The sequence below is a fragment of the Amblyraja radiata genome, chromosome 9 (assembly GCF_010909765.2).
Source record: "Amblyraja radiata isolate CabotCenter1 chromosome 9, sAmbRad1.1.pri, whole genome shotgun sequence".
In the NCBI taxonomy this organism is placed as follows: domain Eukaryota; kingdom Metazoa; phylum Chordata; class Chondrichthyes; order Rajiformes; family Rajidae; genus Amblyraja; species Amblyraja radiata.
Window position 1 is genome coordinate 3,270,248 of NC_045964.1, and position 15,552 is coordinate 3,285,799.

At 47.9% G+C, this 15,552-nt stretch overlaps 1 protein-coding gene across 4 annotated transcripts in view; it reads left to right on the forward strand.

Moving 5' to 3' along the window:
- evl (Enah/Vasp-like) overlaps nucleotides 1-15,552 on the forward strand; it is a 201,585-nt gene that overhangs the window by 154,125 nt on the left and 31,908 nt on the right. For all 4 annotated transcript variants that reach the window (XM_033026500.1, XM_033026502.1, XM_033026501.1 and 1 more), the window contains 2 exons: nucleotides 2,587-2,647; nucleotides 5,570-5,630. In XM_033026500.1, coding sequence (XP_032882391.1) covers nucleotides 2,587-2,647; nucleotides 5,570-5,630 — 122 coding nt within the window. The remainder of the gene's footprint in view (nucleotides 1-2,586; nucleotides 2,648-5,569; nucleotides 5,631-15,552) is intronic.

A 15,552-nucleotide genomic window follows, 5' to 3' on the forward strand; every position in this document is an offset into this window, starting at 1 on the left:
GCTAATGGCAGGTAAGCTCAGGAAGACTCGTGAAGATGTTGAAGAATGTCCACGAGAGCCCCGAGTACCGACGAGTGGCCATTACCGTAATTCTCCGAGTTCGAATCAGGGCAAACTCGGGAGAGCTCTTGGAATGAACATGTATCGTGGGACAGGGCTTTAACTCTCTCTTGAAAGCATCCAGAGAATCGGCCTCCACTGCCTTCTGAGGCAGAGAATTCCACAGATTCACTGCTCTCTGGGTGACTCAGAAGGTTTTCCTTGCGACTCGTTCCCCCCAAAAGCTTAATTTCTATCCATTTTTTGCCAGACTCTCACACTACACTGTAAACAAAGTAAATTTTGCAACAGAACCACGTCAACCCTGGGAACAGGAACACGTGTTCCGTAGCCAGACCACGGGTTTGATTTCTTCACATCTACTCTCCTTCACCCAGCTTTCCAATTAATTCCTGAAGATTTGTTGCAGATGTGTGCCTCTTACTGCTCTCTCAGTGACAGGAAAGTTAAAGAGGGGCCTAGCATGGAAAAAGCCAGCCAGGTAACTTCCTTACCTGCACAGCTTCTGGTTCCTTACAGATCTCTTCCAATTTAAAGAAAAATTGGTAAATTGGTTGGTGTCAATTGCCCCAAGTGTGTAGAGATTGGGTGAGAAAGTAAGTAAGTAAGTAAGTAAACTTTATTTATATAGCGCATTTTAAGTCAATTTGCATTGACCCCAAAGCGCTTCACATAATTTAAATAATAATAAGTTCCATTGCAAACCATAGAAAAAGTTTAAAAAAAAAAAAAAAAATGAATAAAAATGGACACAACATATTACAGAGTTCAACACAAACATCCCCCCACAGCAGAATCAAAACATTTCCACTGCGGGGGAAAGGCACCAGAAAGTTAAGTCCTCTTCCTCTGTGAAACATCCCGAGGTCAGGGCCCATCTGTGGCCGTGCAGCCAGTCCGATGATTTTCAGGGCCCTCTTGCCGTAAAGATGAAACATCGGCGTCGGGTGAAACATTCCTCAGCGGCTTGGAAAAGTCTGGAGCGGCCGTCCCCTCCCCGGAGACCGGAGACCGCGGCACTCGTAGTCCTCCGGCCGCGCCGGCTGGAGCTCCGACCCCGGCGAACTCGATCTCTGGCTCTGCGGCGCTCCAAATCCAAATCCAGCGCCGCCCGCAGCCGAACGCCCGCAGCCACAGCTCCGCGATGTTGGAAGTCGGCGACCAAAGCGCTCCGGAGCTTACCGCCCGGCGACCCGGTAGGCATCGCCCGCTCCTTGTTGGTATCCCAGCGCTGCGCCACCGCCGCTGAAGCTGTAGTCCCAGCCGGTCCCGACAGGAAAACGCCGCTCCACTTTCGGTGGTAGGCCGCGAGGACGGGGCGAAGAAACAGCACGGAGGGGACCAGGTAGGGGACTAAGAATAAAGTTTCCCCCTTCCCCACCCCCACACCCCACATAGAAGACCTCCACTAACATAAAATAAAATAAAGAAAGGTGTAGAGGCGGACTGCGGGCAGGCTGCCATACACAGACGGCGCCCACTCCCGCACATCCGCCATCTTGAAAGAAAGTGATATAGTTCATAGGATAGGAGCAGAATTAGGCCATTAGGCCCATCAAATCTACTCCACCATTCAATCATGGCAGATCTATCTCTCCATCTCAACCCCATTCTCCTGCCTTCTCCCCATAGCCCCTGACACCCGTACTAATCAAGTCAATCTCTGCCTTACCCAATACCCAAATGACTTGGTCTCCACAACCAACTGTCGTTACAGAGTTTGCACGTTCTCCCCGTGACCTGCGCGGGTTTTCTCCGAGATCTTCGGTTTCCTCCCACACTCCAAATACATACAGGTTTGTAGGTTAATTGACTTGGTGTAAATGTAAATTGTCCCTGGTGTGTGTCGGATATTGTTCGTGTGCGGGGATCGCTGGTAGGTGCGGACTCGGTGGACCAAAGGGCCTGGTTCCATGCTGTATCTCTAACCTAAGCATGGGGGTATGGAGAGAAGGCAGGTACAGGATACTGAGTTGGATGATCAGCCATGATCATATTGAATGCGGTGCAGGCTCGAAGGGCCGAATGGCCTCCTCCTGTATCTAATTTCTATGTTTCTATGTCTATGTTTCTAAACTAAACTAAAGATCTTAAGAGTAAACGTTTTTTTTTAAAGCTACAGATATTGTAAATCTAAAACGAATAAAGAACAGAAAACTCAGTAGGTCAGGCCAGATGCATGGGAAGAAAAAGGGTCGATGGGTCATGTTAGTGAGCTCTCATTATAACTGATTGTAAGAGTGATGGAACACCAATCAAGGAGAGAAATTTGCAAAAAATATTAAAGGGGGTGATGCGTTGGAACGAACAACAAAATCTGCCCGCTGTTCTTGCCAGTGCTGAGTCATATTTGCGAAGAAAACACAACAGGTTTCCAGATATTGTTCAAAGTGGTGGGCAGAGGACATTTCTATTCAGAAACACAGTCATGTTTTTGAGCAGTGGAAACTCTCCCGAAAGCAAGATTCATTATTATAACCGCCGCACAAGGACTAAATTATATATTTTTCTTTTCTCTTTATTCAGGAGGAAAGCTGCCCAACAAACAGATAAACCAAGTGACAAAAAAGAAGAGGAAAGCCAGAATGTGTGTAATCAGTTTTTAAGATCGATTGTATTCGCCACCTTGTAACACCGAGTCCCACATTCACACAACATGGAGACAGGCCCTTTGGATGACCAAGTCATCACCAACCACCAAGGGCCCCATTCATGCTCAGAGAATGATACAGTGTGAAAACAAGCCCTTCGGCCCAACTTGCCCACACTGGCCAACATGTCCCATCTACACTAGTCCCACCCGCCAGCGTTTGTCCCATATTCCCCCTAAACCTGTCCACTCTATATGCCTGTCTAAATGTTTCTTAGACATTGCAATAGTACCTGCCTCAACCACCTCCTCCAGCAGCTCGTTCCATACACCTACCACCCTTTATGTGAAAGCATTACCCCTCAGGTCCCTAGTTAATCATTCCCCCTTCATCTTTAACCCGTGTTCTCTGTTTCTCGATCTCCCTTACTCTGGGCAAAACACTCTGTGCATCCGCCTGATCTGTTCCTCTCATGATTTGGGCGAGTCCAGAACCAGGGGCCACAGTCTAAGAATAAAGGGGAGGCCATTTAAAACTGAGATGAAAGAGAAACCTTTTCACCCAGAGAGTTGTGAATTTGTGGAATTCTCTGCCAATTCACTGGATGAATTTAAAAGAGAGTTGAGGGCCTGTCCCATTTGGGCGTCATTTGCGCGTCATTTACGTGACATCATTTACGCGTCACGACGCAAGACGCGCGTGTCGTGACGCACACGTGATGCGCGCATGATGCGTGGTGATGTAGGCAGTGATGCGCGATCGCGCGCGGCGCCCCAGGATTTTGGGATGTACAAAATCTTTGCGCGCCATCTGCGTGACATGCAAATGACGCCCGTGGCCTACTCCTGCATCTATTGTCTATTCGGAGTCAGAGGATATGGGGAGAAGGCAGGAACGGGGTACTGATTGGGGATGATCAGCCATGATCACATTGAATGGTGGTGCTGTTTCGAAGGGCCGAATGGCCTACTCCTGCACCTAATGTCTATTGTCTATTTTCTATTGTCTAAGTGGGACAGGCCCTTTAGATAGAGCTCTAGGGGCTAGCGAAGTCAAGGGATATGGGGAGGAGGCAGGCATGGGTTACTGATTGTGGATGATCAGCCATGATCACAACGAATGGCGGTGCTGGCTCTATGTTCTATGATTGTATACACTAATATAAGATCACCCCTCATCCTCTTGCGCTCCAAGGAATAAAGTCCTAGCCTGCCCAAACTCTCCCTATAGCTCAGATCCTCCAGTCTTCATCCGACATTCATCCACATTTTGTAAAATTCTTTCCACATTCCCATCAACCTGCACCCAGACTCTACCTCTCACCTACACTAAAGGGCAGTGCACAAAGGCCAACTGACTCACCAACGCACGTGTCATTTTGATGCGGGGGGGAAACTGAATACTCAGAGGAAACCCACATTGGGCATAAAGAGGACGTGCGAACTCCACACAGATAGTGGCTGAGGTCAGGATTGAACCTGACTGTTGATCTGTGAGGAGCAGTTCTACTAACCGCGGCACCATGCTGTGCCTGTCATAGTTAATTGTATCTGAGTAAGTGAATGTTGCAACTATGAAGGCATAGAATATAGAGCAGTGGAGCACCGGAACAGGCCCTTCGGCCCACAATGTCTGTGCTGTACATGATGCCAAGTTAAGCTGATCTCATCTCCCTGTACATGATCCATATCCCTCTATTCTCTGCACTTCCACATGCCTATCTAAAAGCCTCTTAAATACCACTATCGTATCTGCCTCCAACACCACCCCTGGCAATGTGTTCCAGGCCCCCACCACACTCTGTGTATAAAAAACTTGCCCCAAATATCTCCATTAAACTTTCCCTCTTCACCTTATAGCGATGCCCTCTAATGTTGGATATTTCCGCCCTGGGGAAAAAGGTTCTGACTGTCTGCCATATCTACGCATCTCATCATTTGATACACTCCTATCAAGTCTTCCCTCAAACTCTGACATTCCAGACAATTGTATTTCTGCATTCTTGACTTGTTCTAGTAGCACTGACATCTCTAATTGACAATGGAGTACATATCTCAACACAATGGTTGAGAATACTCTTAAATGACATTGCATGTTAAAAAGTGGAATAACAGAGGATTATTGTTAATTCAAGTACAGTGATAATTGGTCATTACATAGAAACATAGAAAATAGGTGCAGGAGTAGGCCATTCCGCCCTTCGAGCCTGCACCGCCATTCAATATGATCACGGCTGATCATCCACAATCAGTACCCCATTCCTGCTTTTTCCCCATATTCCCCTTGATTCCCTTAGCCCGAAGAGCTAAATCTAACCCTCTTTTTAAAACAACCAATGAGTTGGCCTCCACTGCCTTCTGAGGCAGAGAATTCCACAAATTCACAACTCCCTGGGTAACAAAGTTTTTCCTCATCTCAGTCCTACCCCTTATTCTTACACTGTGACCTCTGGTTCTGGACTCCCCTAACATCGGGAACATTTTTCCTGCATCTAGCCTGTCCGATCCCTTAAGAATTTTATATGTTTCTATAAGATACCCTCTCATCCTTCTGAATTCCAGTGAAATCAATCCTGGTCGACCCATTCTTTCATCATATGTCAGTCCCGCCATCCCGGGAATTAACCTGGTGAGCATACACTGCACCCTCTCAATAGCAAGAATGTCCTTCCTCAAATTAGGAGACCAAAACTGCACACAATACTCCAGGTGTGGTCTCACCAGGGCCCTGTACAACTGCAGTAGGGCCTCCTTGCTCCTAAACTCAAATCCTCTCGCAATGAAGATCAACATAATATTCGCTTTCTTCACTGCCTGCTGTACCTACATGCTTACTTTCAGTGACTGATGTACAAGGACACCCAGGTCTCGTTGCACCTCCCGTTTTCCTAATACCATTACTACCATTATTTTATGCAGGAGGACACAAGCCTCTCACCTTCATCCAATTCACGAGGACCCGGTTTGCAGAATTCAACAGGTAAAGTCAATAATCTATCTTCCTCGAACTTTAAGACATATTGATAACTTGAAGGATAGGATGTCACAACCCTTTTGCAAATGTTGCACTTACAGAAGCAGTACAGATTTTGCTGGGGAATTACGTGTGGCTGCACCAGTTGTGTTTAGTTTACTGTCACGTGTACCAAGGTACAGTGAAAATATGAAAAATGTTGCGTGCTAACCAGTCAGTAGAAAGGCTACATGTCATTACAATCGAGCCGTCCACAGTGTACAGATACAGGATAAAGGGAATTATGTTTCGTGCAAGATAAAGTCCAACGTGAGGTATAAATAGAGTAGATGGAAGGGAGGTTGGTTTGTGTGATGGTCTGGGCAGCGTCCACAATTCTCTGCAATTTCTTGTGGTCTTGGACGGAGCTGTTCCCAAACCAAGCTGCGATGCATCCTGATAAAATGCTTTCTATGGCACATCTGTAGACGTTGGTAAGAGATGTTGAGAAGCTCGCAACTGTGTCCAGACGGCAGAGTAAAGGGCCTGTCCCACTGTACGTGGTAATTTAAAAAAAAATCAAACTCGTGGTAAGCACGTAGAATGTACGTAGCGGGTACGTCGGAGCTCGGGGACGTCTCTTATCGGCTCGTAACGCTAACGGCAGGTACTCGGGAAATGCGGTAAGCTCGTGAAGACGTGTGAAGATTTTTCAACATGTTGAAAAATGTCCACGAGAGCCCCGAGTACCTACGAGCGGCTATTACCGTAAATCTCCGAGTTCGAATCAGAGGAAACTCGGGAGAACTGTTGAATTAGCTCGTACAGTGGGACAGGCCCTTTAGCCGTAATGCTGAAAGTGTACACTAATAAGCAACGCATCGTTTACTCGTGACATTGACCGACGCACGTCTCCTTTGTTGATTAGTAGTTACTCATTTTGTTGATTTCTGCAGGACATGAAGTACAGGAGTTGCTCTTGTATGTATAATACCAGAACTCGGTGAAAGCCTTGAGAATGTCCCCATTAATCATTTGCTGTCAACTGTCTGAGAAACCACTAGGGCCATGGAAATGAGGGAAAATTCACAACTATGGAACCACGTTACAAAGACACACAGTGCTGGAATAACTCAGCAGCTCAGGCAGCACCTCGTCCCGCAGAGTTACTCCAGCACTTTGTGTCTTCTTTTGTAACCCAGCATCTGCAGTTTCTCATTTAGAAACATAAAAACATAGAAAATAGGTGCAGGAGGAGGCCATTCGGCCCTTCGAGCCAGCACCACCATTCATTGTGATCATAGCTGATCGTCCCCAATCAATAACCCGGGCCTGCCTTCTCCCCATATCCCTTAACTCCACTAGCCCCTAGAGCTCTATCTAACTCTCTCTTAAATCCATCCAGTGACTTGGCCTCCACTGCCCTCTGTGGCAGGGAATTCCACAAATTCACATCTCTCTGGGTGAAAAAGTTTTTTCTCACCTCAGTCTTAAATGACCTCCCCTTTATTCTAAGACTGTGGCCCCTGGTTCTCAACTCGCCCAACATTGGGAACATTTTTCCTGCATCTAGCTTGTCCAGTCCTTTTATAATTTTATATGTTTCTATAAGATCCACCCTCATCCTTCTAAACTCCAGTGAATACAAGCCTAGTCTTTTCAATCTTTCCTCATATGACAGTCCCGCCATCCCAGGGATCAATCTCGTGAACCTACGCTGCACTGCCTCAATCACACGGATGTCCTTCCTCAAATTAGGAGACCAAAACTGTACACAATACTCCAGATGTACCTCTTTACTCCTATACTGAAATCCTCTTGTTATGAAGGCCAACATTCCATTCGCTTTCTTCACTGCCTGCTGTACCTGCACGCCAACTTTCAGTGACCAGTGTACAAGGACACCTTGCTCCCCCTTACCTCACCTAACCCCATTGAGATAATAATCTGCCCCCTTGTTTTTGCTGCCAAAGTGGATGACCTTACATTTATCTATATTATACTGCATCTGCCATGCATCTGCCCACTCACTCAACCTGTCCAGGTCACCCTGCAACCTCCTAACACCCTCTTCACAGTTCACACTGCCACCCAGCTTTGTGTCATCCGCAAACTTGCTAGTGTTGCTCCTAATTCCCTCTTCCAAATCATTAATATATATGGTAAACAGTTATACAATACAATTCAATTTATTGTCATTTGGACCCCTTGAGGTCCAAACGAAATGTCGTTTCTGCAGCCATACATTACAAAACAAAAAGACCCGAGACACAACACAGTTTACACAAACATCCATCACATCGCTGTGATGGAAGGCAAAAAAAATTATCTCTCCACTGCACTCTCCCCCCCGATGTCAGAGTCAGAGTCAAAGTCAAAGCCCCCGGCTGGCGATGGCGATTGTCCCGCGGCCATTAAAGCCACGCCGGGTGATGCAAGGTCGCACACCGGGACTAGTTGTTAGAGCCCCCGGAGTGCGCTCGCAAAGTCCCGCGGCCATTCCAAGCTGCGCGGGGCGGTGCTGTAAGGCCCCGCTCAGGTGCTCTTCAACCCCGCAACTCGGGCGGGAGAAGTCGCCGTTGCGGAAGCCCCGAAAAGCGGTCTCCCAGCAGGGACCCGCGGGCTCCCGGTGCCGCCGTCCGCCAAACCCGCAGTTGCAGCCTCCGAATCTCCGGGGGTCGGGTCGCAGCAGCGCTCCACCACAGCTCCACCCGCTCCGGACTCGGCCAGCCCCGTGACGGTGAGGTGAGTAGTCGGCAGCTCCGCAGCTGGAACCCCAGGTCGTTCCTGTTGGAGGCCGCTCCACGTTGCAGCCCCAACGACAACGGAGACCCGACAAAGAAAAGGTCGGGTCTCCCGTGCAGGGAGAGATTTTAAAGTTACCCCCACCCCCCCACCCCACACCCACCCCCCCACACACATACCCCAACAAAAAAAATAACAAAAACTACATAAAAACGAGACAAAAAATAATAAAACACAGACGGACTGCAGAGGCCGCTGCTGACGAGAGTCACGCCGCCCACAAACCTGCGGCCCCAACACCGAGCCTTGCGGCACTCCACTCGCCACTGACTGCCATTTCTACTCTCTTGTTGATTTCTGCTATGCTTTGGTGGATATATTAATTATTGAGATGAGTAAGAGTCTCTTTTGGACTTTCGTTGGTAATCTTCACGCTATTTACATGTGTCATCTAAAGTTTCCAGCAATGTGCTGCCCTTTGCATCTTCTATATTGAGTTGCATGTACTGACTGCTGCCAGCGTCCAAACCCATTCACCAGCTTTGGCTTCATGTGCAGTTTTGTTGACTTTGCATTGAGCTTCAGAAAGTAGGTTGTTTATAATTCACTGGATCAGGCACGGAAATCGCTATCAAAATATGGAGGGGACCAGGGGACGGAGGACACAATTTCTTGGCGGCCGCGCGCGCATGCGCACACTCACACACACACGCGAGGCTTCGGAGACTCAATCCAGCGCTAAATGCAGCTCAACTCTGCCTGTCTTGCAGTTAACCTACAGCCCTGCCTGGACTGACGGGACACCGGCGCTGCTTCTCCGCACTGGCTGTAAACCTGGGTCATATTTCCCGCAAGTCCAGGCAGGGTTGTAGGTTAACCTGGTGGGACAGGCACAATTGAGCTGGACTTAGCGCTGCTTCTCTGCGCTGGCTGTGGGCCTGGGGCCACCGCTCCTGTCTGACTCCGGACGTCTCTGGCCACCCCCGGGTGTTGGGGGGGGGGGGCCACTCGGGTGAGGACGGGACAGCGCCGGAGAGCCGGAATCGATCCTGGCTGTGGATGAGGCGCAGGTTTGTGCCGCCCCCATTGCCTGCTGACCGACGTCCCTCTTGTCCAATCGGCGCCCTCGATCAGCAGTCCCACCCCCACTGTCTCGCAGAAAGCGGAGATTTCACCGGGTTTTAAAATCCGGATTACAAAAAATGGGGGGGCAACTGTCCCCCCCACCTCTCAAAACAGGGGGGGGGGGGTGTCCCACCTGTCTCCCCTGGTATTTCCAGTGACCAGGATATTGCTTCAGATGCAACAGTTCAGTTGTGAGGGAAATAGGTACAGGAGTAGGCCATTCGGCCCTTCGAGCCAGCACAGCACAGAAGAGACTGGAGAGGCTACGTCTCTTCTGCCTGCAATGGAGGAGGCTAATAGGGTTGTATATAAAATTATGGGGTGCATTTATAGGTTGGACTGCAGGAAACCTGTCTCCAAATGACAGGTAGGTAAATCTAGACGATATAGATTAGTCTAGTTTAGACACACACAGAATGCTAGAGTAATTCAAAGGGTGAGGCAGCATCTCTGGAGAAAAGTATTAGGTGAATGCTTTTGGGTTGGGACCCTTCTTCAGACTGAAGGTAGACGTAGGGTGGGGTGAAATAAATGAGTTTACTTTTGAGATACAGAGTGGAAATAGGCTCAATGAGTCCATGCCGACCAGCGATCACCCACACACTAGTTCTATCCTACACACAAGAGTCCATTTACAGAAGGCAATTAACCGACAGACGTGCACATCTTTGGAATGTGGGAGGAAACCGGAGCACGCGGAGAAAACCCACGCGGTCACAGGGAGAACGTATATACAGACAGCGCCCGTAGACAGGATCGAACCCGGGTCTCTGACGCTGTGAGGCAGCAACTCTACCGCTGCACCACCGTGCCGCCCCAAACATAGCGGACATGGATATAGGGTAAAGGTGGAAGAGATTTAGAGGGAATATGAGAGGGACCTTCTTCACGCAGAGAGTGGTAAGTACCTGGAATGTGCTGCCTGAGAGAATGGTGCGAGTCAGGTCGCTGGCAGCTTTTAAGAAATGTCAAAAACATTTGAATTAACTCGGCATAGAGGAAGGACTATTGGTTTAAGAAGGAGCTGCAGATGCTGGAAAATCTAAGGTAGACAAAAGTGCTGGAGAAACTCAGCGGGTGCAGCAGCATCTATGGAGCGAAGGAAATAGGCAACGTTTCGTCCCGAAACGTTGCCTATTTCCTTCGCTCCATAGATGCTGCTGCACCCGCTGAGTTTCTCCAGCACTTTTGCCTACCATAGAGGACTATGGACCAAGTGATGCAATTAATATGGAAAGGTGGCAACTGGATAGCATAGAAGATTTGGGCCGAATGGCCGACTGCCATGCAGTACAACTCTATTGCTCTTCGACAATATTACTTTTGTACTTTTCTCTACCGTCAGAAATCAAAGTGTTCTCTGGCTATGATCTGATGGCCAGTGTATTTATGGGCCTGTGAAAGTTGTTAATGTGAGGAGAAATAAATTTTCTATCACCAACAAAACTTCTATCTAACTTGCATTTAATCACCTAACCAATAATTGTACTTTTTTTTGGAAGAAATAAAACAAAAAGAATTAAAAATTTAACACAAACAAAATAGCAGGGCAAATATAACAACCTATGTGTTAGTAAGGAACTGCAGGTGTTGGTTTAAACCGAAGAAAGGCACAAACATCTGGAGAAACACAGCGAGTCAGACAGCTTCTCTGGAGGAAAGGGTTTCGGCCCGAAACGTCGCCTATTTCCTTCGCTCCATAGATGCTGCTGCACCCGCTGAGTTTCCCCAGCAATTTTGTGTACCTAAGGAATAACCTATGTTTGCTGATGGAGCTGTATAAAATTATGGGGAGTGGACTGCAGGAAACCTTTCTTCATATGAGAGGCAGATAAAACTGGATGACATCATTTAGATTAGTTTAGCGATACAGCCTTGAAACAGGCCCTTCGGCCCACCGGGTCCATGCTGGCCAGCGATCCCCGCACATTAACACCATCCTATACCCACTAGGATCTTCCTCGATCTTTTTCATTCAAAGAAATTGGATGCATCTCAACAACGCTGCTTGAGGAAGATCCTGAAGACTAGCTACAGAGACCAGGTCACAAACGAGGAGATCTACCGTGAAACTGCAACAAAGCCCCTGAGCCAGGACATAGAGGGAGGCAGGATGAAATCTGCAGGACATGTACTCAGAATGTCACCAGAAGGTGCACCTAAGATAGCAATGACATGGCAAGCTGACGGAAGAAGGAAAAGATGCCGACCAAAACTCACATGGAGGCGAACATTCCAGAAGGATTTGGAAGCCCGGGACGCAAGCCTATCGAGGGTGGAAGACGTCGCACATAACCGAATAGAAACATAGAAACATAGAAAATAGGTGCAGGAGTAGGCCATAGATTAGAATGGCCAAAGCTTGCTGCCCAATGCACTCAACAGTGTGGGAGGAACTAAATCCATTTAAGTCTAAAGGGCCTGTCCCACTGGACGAGGTAATTCAAGAGCTCTCCCGAGTTGAAAAAAATAATCAAACTCGTGGTAAGCAAGTAGGATGTACGTAGTGGGTACGTCGCAGCTCGGGGACGTCTCTCAGCGTCTCGTAACGCTAACGGCAGGTACTTGGGAAACGCGGTAAGCTCGTGAAGACTCGTGAAGAATTTTCAACATATTGAAAAATGTCCACGAGAGCCCCGAGTACCTACGAGCGGCTATTACTGTAATTCTCCGAGTTCGAATCAGGGGAAACTCGGGAGAACTCTTGAATTACCTCGTACAGTGGGACAGCCCCATAATACCCACTAGGGACAATTTTTTTTTTTACATTTACCAAACCAATTAACCTACATACCTGTACGTCTTTGGAGTGTGGGAGAAAACCGAAGATCTCTGTGAAAACCCACGCCGGTCACGGGGAGAACGTACAACCTCTGTAGAGACCATGCACCCGTAGTCGGGATTTAACCAGGTCTCCGGCGCTGCATTCGCTCTAAGGCAGCAACTCTACTGCTGCGCCACCGTGCCGCCCTACTTATTAAAAAATGTAATAATGTTTACTTATTAAAAAATCTAAGGAACGTCAAAGGAGCAGAGTTTGGCCATTCTGCCCATCAAGTCTACTCTGCCATTCAATTGTGGCTGATCTATCTCTCCCTCTCAACCCCATTCTCCTGCCTTCTCCCCTTAACCCCCTGACACCCATACTAATCCAGAATCTGTCAATCTCCGCCTTAAAATAGCCCAACATTGGGAACATTTTTCCTGCATCCAGCTTGTCCAGTCCTTCTATAATTTTATATGTTTCTATAAGATGTGTAGTTGAAGGAGCATGACCTGCAAGGCAGTGGAGCATACGCTGGAAGAAAGGATTGGACTGGTTAGTTTAGTTCTCAATCCCCGTAGACATGAAGATGGTCCTGTTGGCCTCCCTCTGTGTCTCTACTTCTGCTACCTCTGGAACATGGGTAAGTGTGGGCTCTGGCTGGAGGTGTGGTTGATGTTTCTTACAGAAACATATAAAATTATAAAAGGACTGGACAAGCTAGATGCAGGAAAAATGTTCCCAATGTTGGGCGAGTCCAGAACCAGGGGCCACAGTCTTAGAATAAAGGGGAGGTCATTTAAGACTGAGGTGAGAAAAAAAAAATTTCACCCAGAGAGTTGTGAATTTGTGGAATTCCCTGCCACAGAGGGCAGTGGAGGCCAAGTCACTGGATGGATTTAAGAGAGAATTAGATAGAGCTCTAGGGGCTAGTGGAGTCAAGGGATATGGGGAGAAGGCAGGCACGAGTTATTGATAGGGGACGATCAGCCATGATCACAATGAATGGCGGTGCTGGCTCCTCCTGCACCTATTTTCTATGTTTCTATGATGAACATTCGCTGGATGAGCCGTCCTCCAACACACTGCCTGGAGCCGTGCTGGAGCGGATCCCGGCAAGCGGTCGATGGGACCGCCAAGATCGAGGATGGGCCGGGCAACCGACAGGAACAAAGCCCCACGGGCCACGTGCAGAGGAAGCCAGGAAGACTGGAGAGTCATGGAGGGAGCGGCTGGTGACGACAGACACAAGGAGGGCACCAGTAAGAGAGGTATCACCTCCATCACCTTGAGGGTCGGCTGCAGGAGGCACCTCCGGGACACAAAGGCGGTCAGCAGAGGAGAGGGACAGAAGGAAATGGGCCGAAAGGCTTCCTGTATCAGGGCCACTCCAGGACTTCCAACATGTGGACGGACTGCAATTGGAACTGTTTGCATTTTCAGCTGTTTTTAATTTTAAATGGCACCAAAACTGCTGACATCCCCCCGATGCAGGAGCTTGATCGCCCAGACGCGGAGGGCCCAAACACCACCGGCTACGGGAGTCAAGATCGTCCCGTCAGCGGAAGGCTCGGGGCCCCCGAACGCGGGGGAACAAAGAGGGGAAGAGAATTAACGTTTTTTCTGTCTTCCATCACAGTGAGGAATGTGGAGGAGTCACTGTGGTGGATGTTTATGTTAAAATGTATTTTGTGTGTCCTGTTGCTTTTTATTGGTATGACTGTACGGCAAATCAAATTCCTCGTATGTTGCAAAACATACTTGGGTAATAAAGTATTATTATGATTATGATGATGAACTATGGCCACTGAGCATCTGTGGCTGTGCAAAAGAATGTCACTGTGCTGTGCCAAGGTGACAATAAAGATCCATCATTGAATCATTGAATCATTAAACCATTGGGAACCATGGCCAAAACATGCCACTTGATCAAAGTGCCATCCTGGTGAATTTTGGTATCCTACCCCAGTGAGAAAATTCTTGCAAGAGAAAAGAAGTAATAAGAGTTACTTGATGTGATCATTTGATATTTAGTTTAGTCTATTGTCACGTGTACCGAGGTACAGTGAAAAGCTCCTGTTCCGTGCGAAACACTCGGTGGAAAGACAATACATGATTAAAGCCCTGTCCCACTGTACGAGTTCATTCAAGAGTTCTCCCGAGTTTCCCCTGATTCGAACTTGGAGATTTACGGTAATGGTCGCTCGCGGGGCTCTCGTGGACATTTTTGAACATGTTGAAAAATCTTCACGAGTCTTCCCGAGCTGACCGCGTTTCCCCGAGTACCTGCCGTTTGCATTACGAGGCGCTAAGAGACGTCCCCGAGCTCCGACGTACCCGCAACGTTCATTCTACGTGCTTACCACGAGTTTGATTTTTTCTTAAACTCGGGCGAACTCTTGAATGAACTCGTACAGTGGGACAGGGCTTTGACAAATGAGCCGTCCACAGTGTACAGATACATGATAAAAGGGAATAACGTTTAGTGCAAGGTAAAGTCCAGTATAGTCCAAGGGTCTCCAATGAGGTAGACAGTAGCTCAGGACCACTCTATAGTTGGTGATGGGATGGTTCTGTTATTTGAACATAAAATAGTATTGGCGAGTACTCATGGAATAGGTGCCAAAAGAATGGCCTTTGGAAAGTACACTTGGACATGTTTATCAGCACAAACATGTCCCATTCACTAGCTCTTGTCCCTTTCAGGTTCAGAGTGGGCCTTTATTACTTCAACATGATGTAGCAATGTAATGTATGCAGGAGCCAAGTACTCGGTGTTTAGCCCAAAGTATCTTCTACCAAGTTGAAATGTAACTCAAGCTACATTTGCTTCAAACAGGGAAGGTGGATTTTGAATCTGGCAAGGCCAATATTTGGGCTGAATCATCATTGTGTGTATTTTCAGCTGCCCTGCTGTGGCCTTGTGTATGAATCTGCATTCATCTGTATGAATCCAGAGGCTGTTGAAGCTGTCAGTAGCATCGCTGCTGCCTGCTGTAAAGAAATACAGTTTCAACAATTTATCCCCTGAAACAAAACGATAGTTCGTATCTGCTCAAGGTGATCAACGAGCCGAAGACGAGTTTCTTTCTCGTCACAATAGTACTTGCTGCACCCGCTGAGTTTCCCCAGCAATTTTGTGTACCTCCTCCAACAGATCGTTCCATACACCCACCACCCTTTGTGTGAAAAAGTTACCCCTCGGGTTCCTACTAAATCTTTCCCCCCCTCACCTTAAAACCTCTGTCCTCCGGTTCTCGATTCCCCTACTCTGGGGGAGTCCGTGAATTTATCGTAAGCTAATGTTCTTTGTCT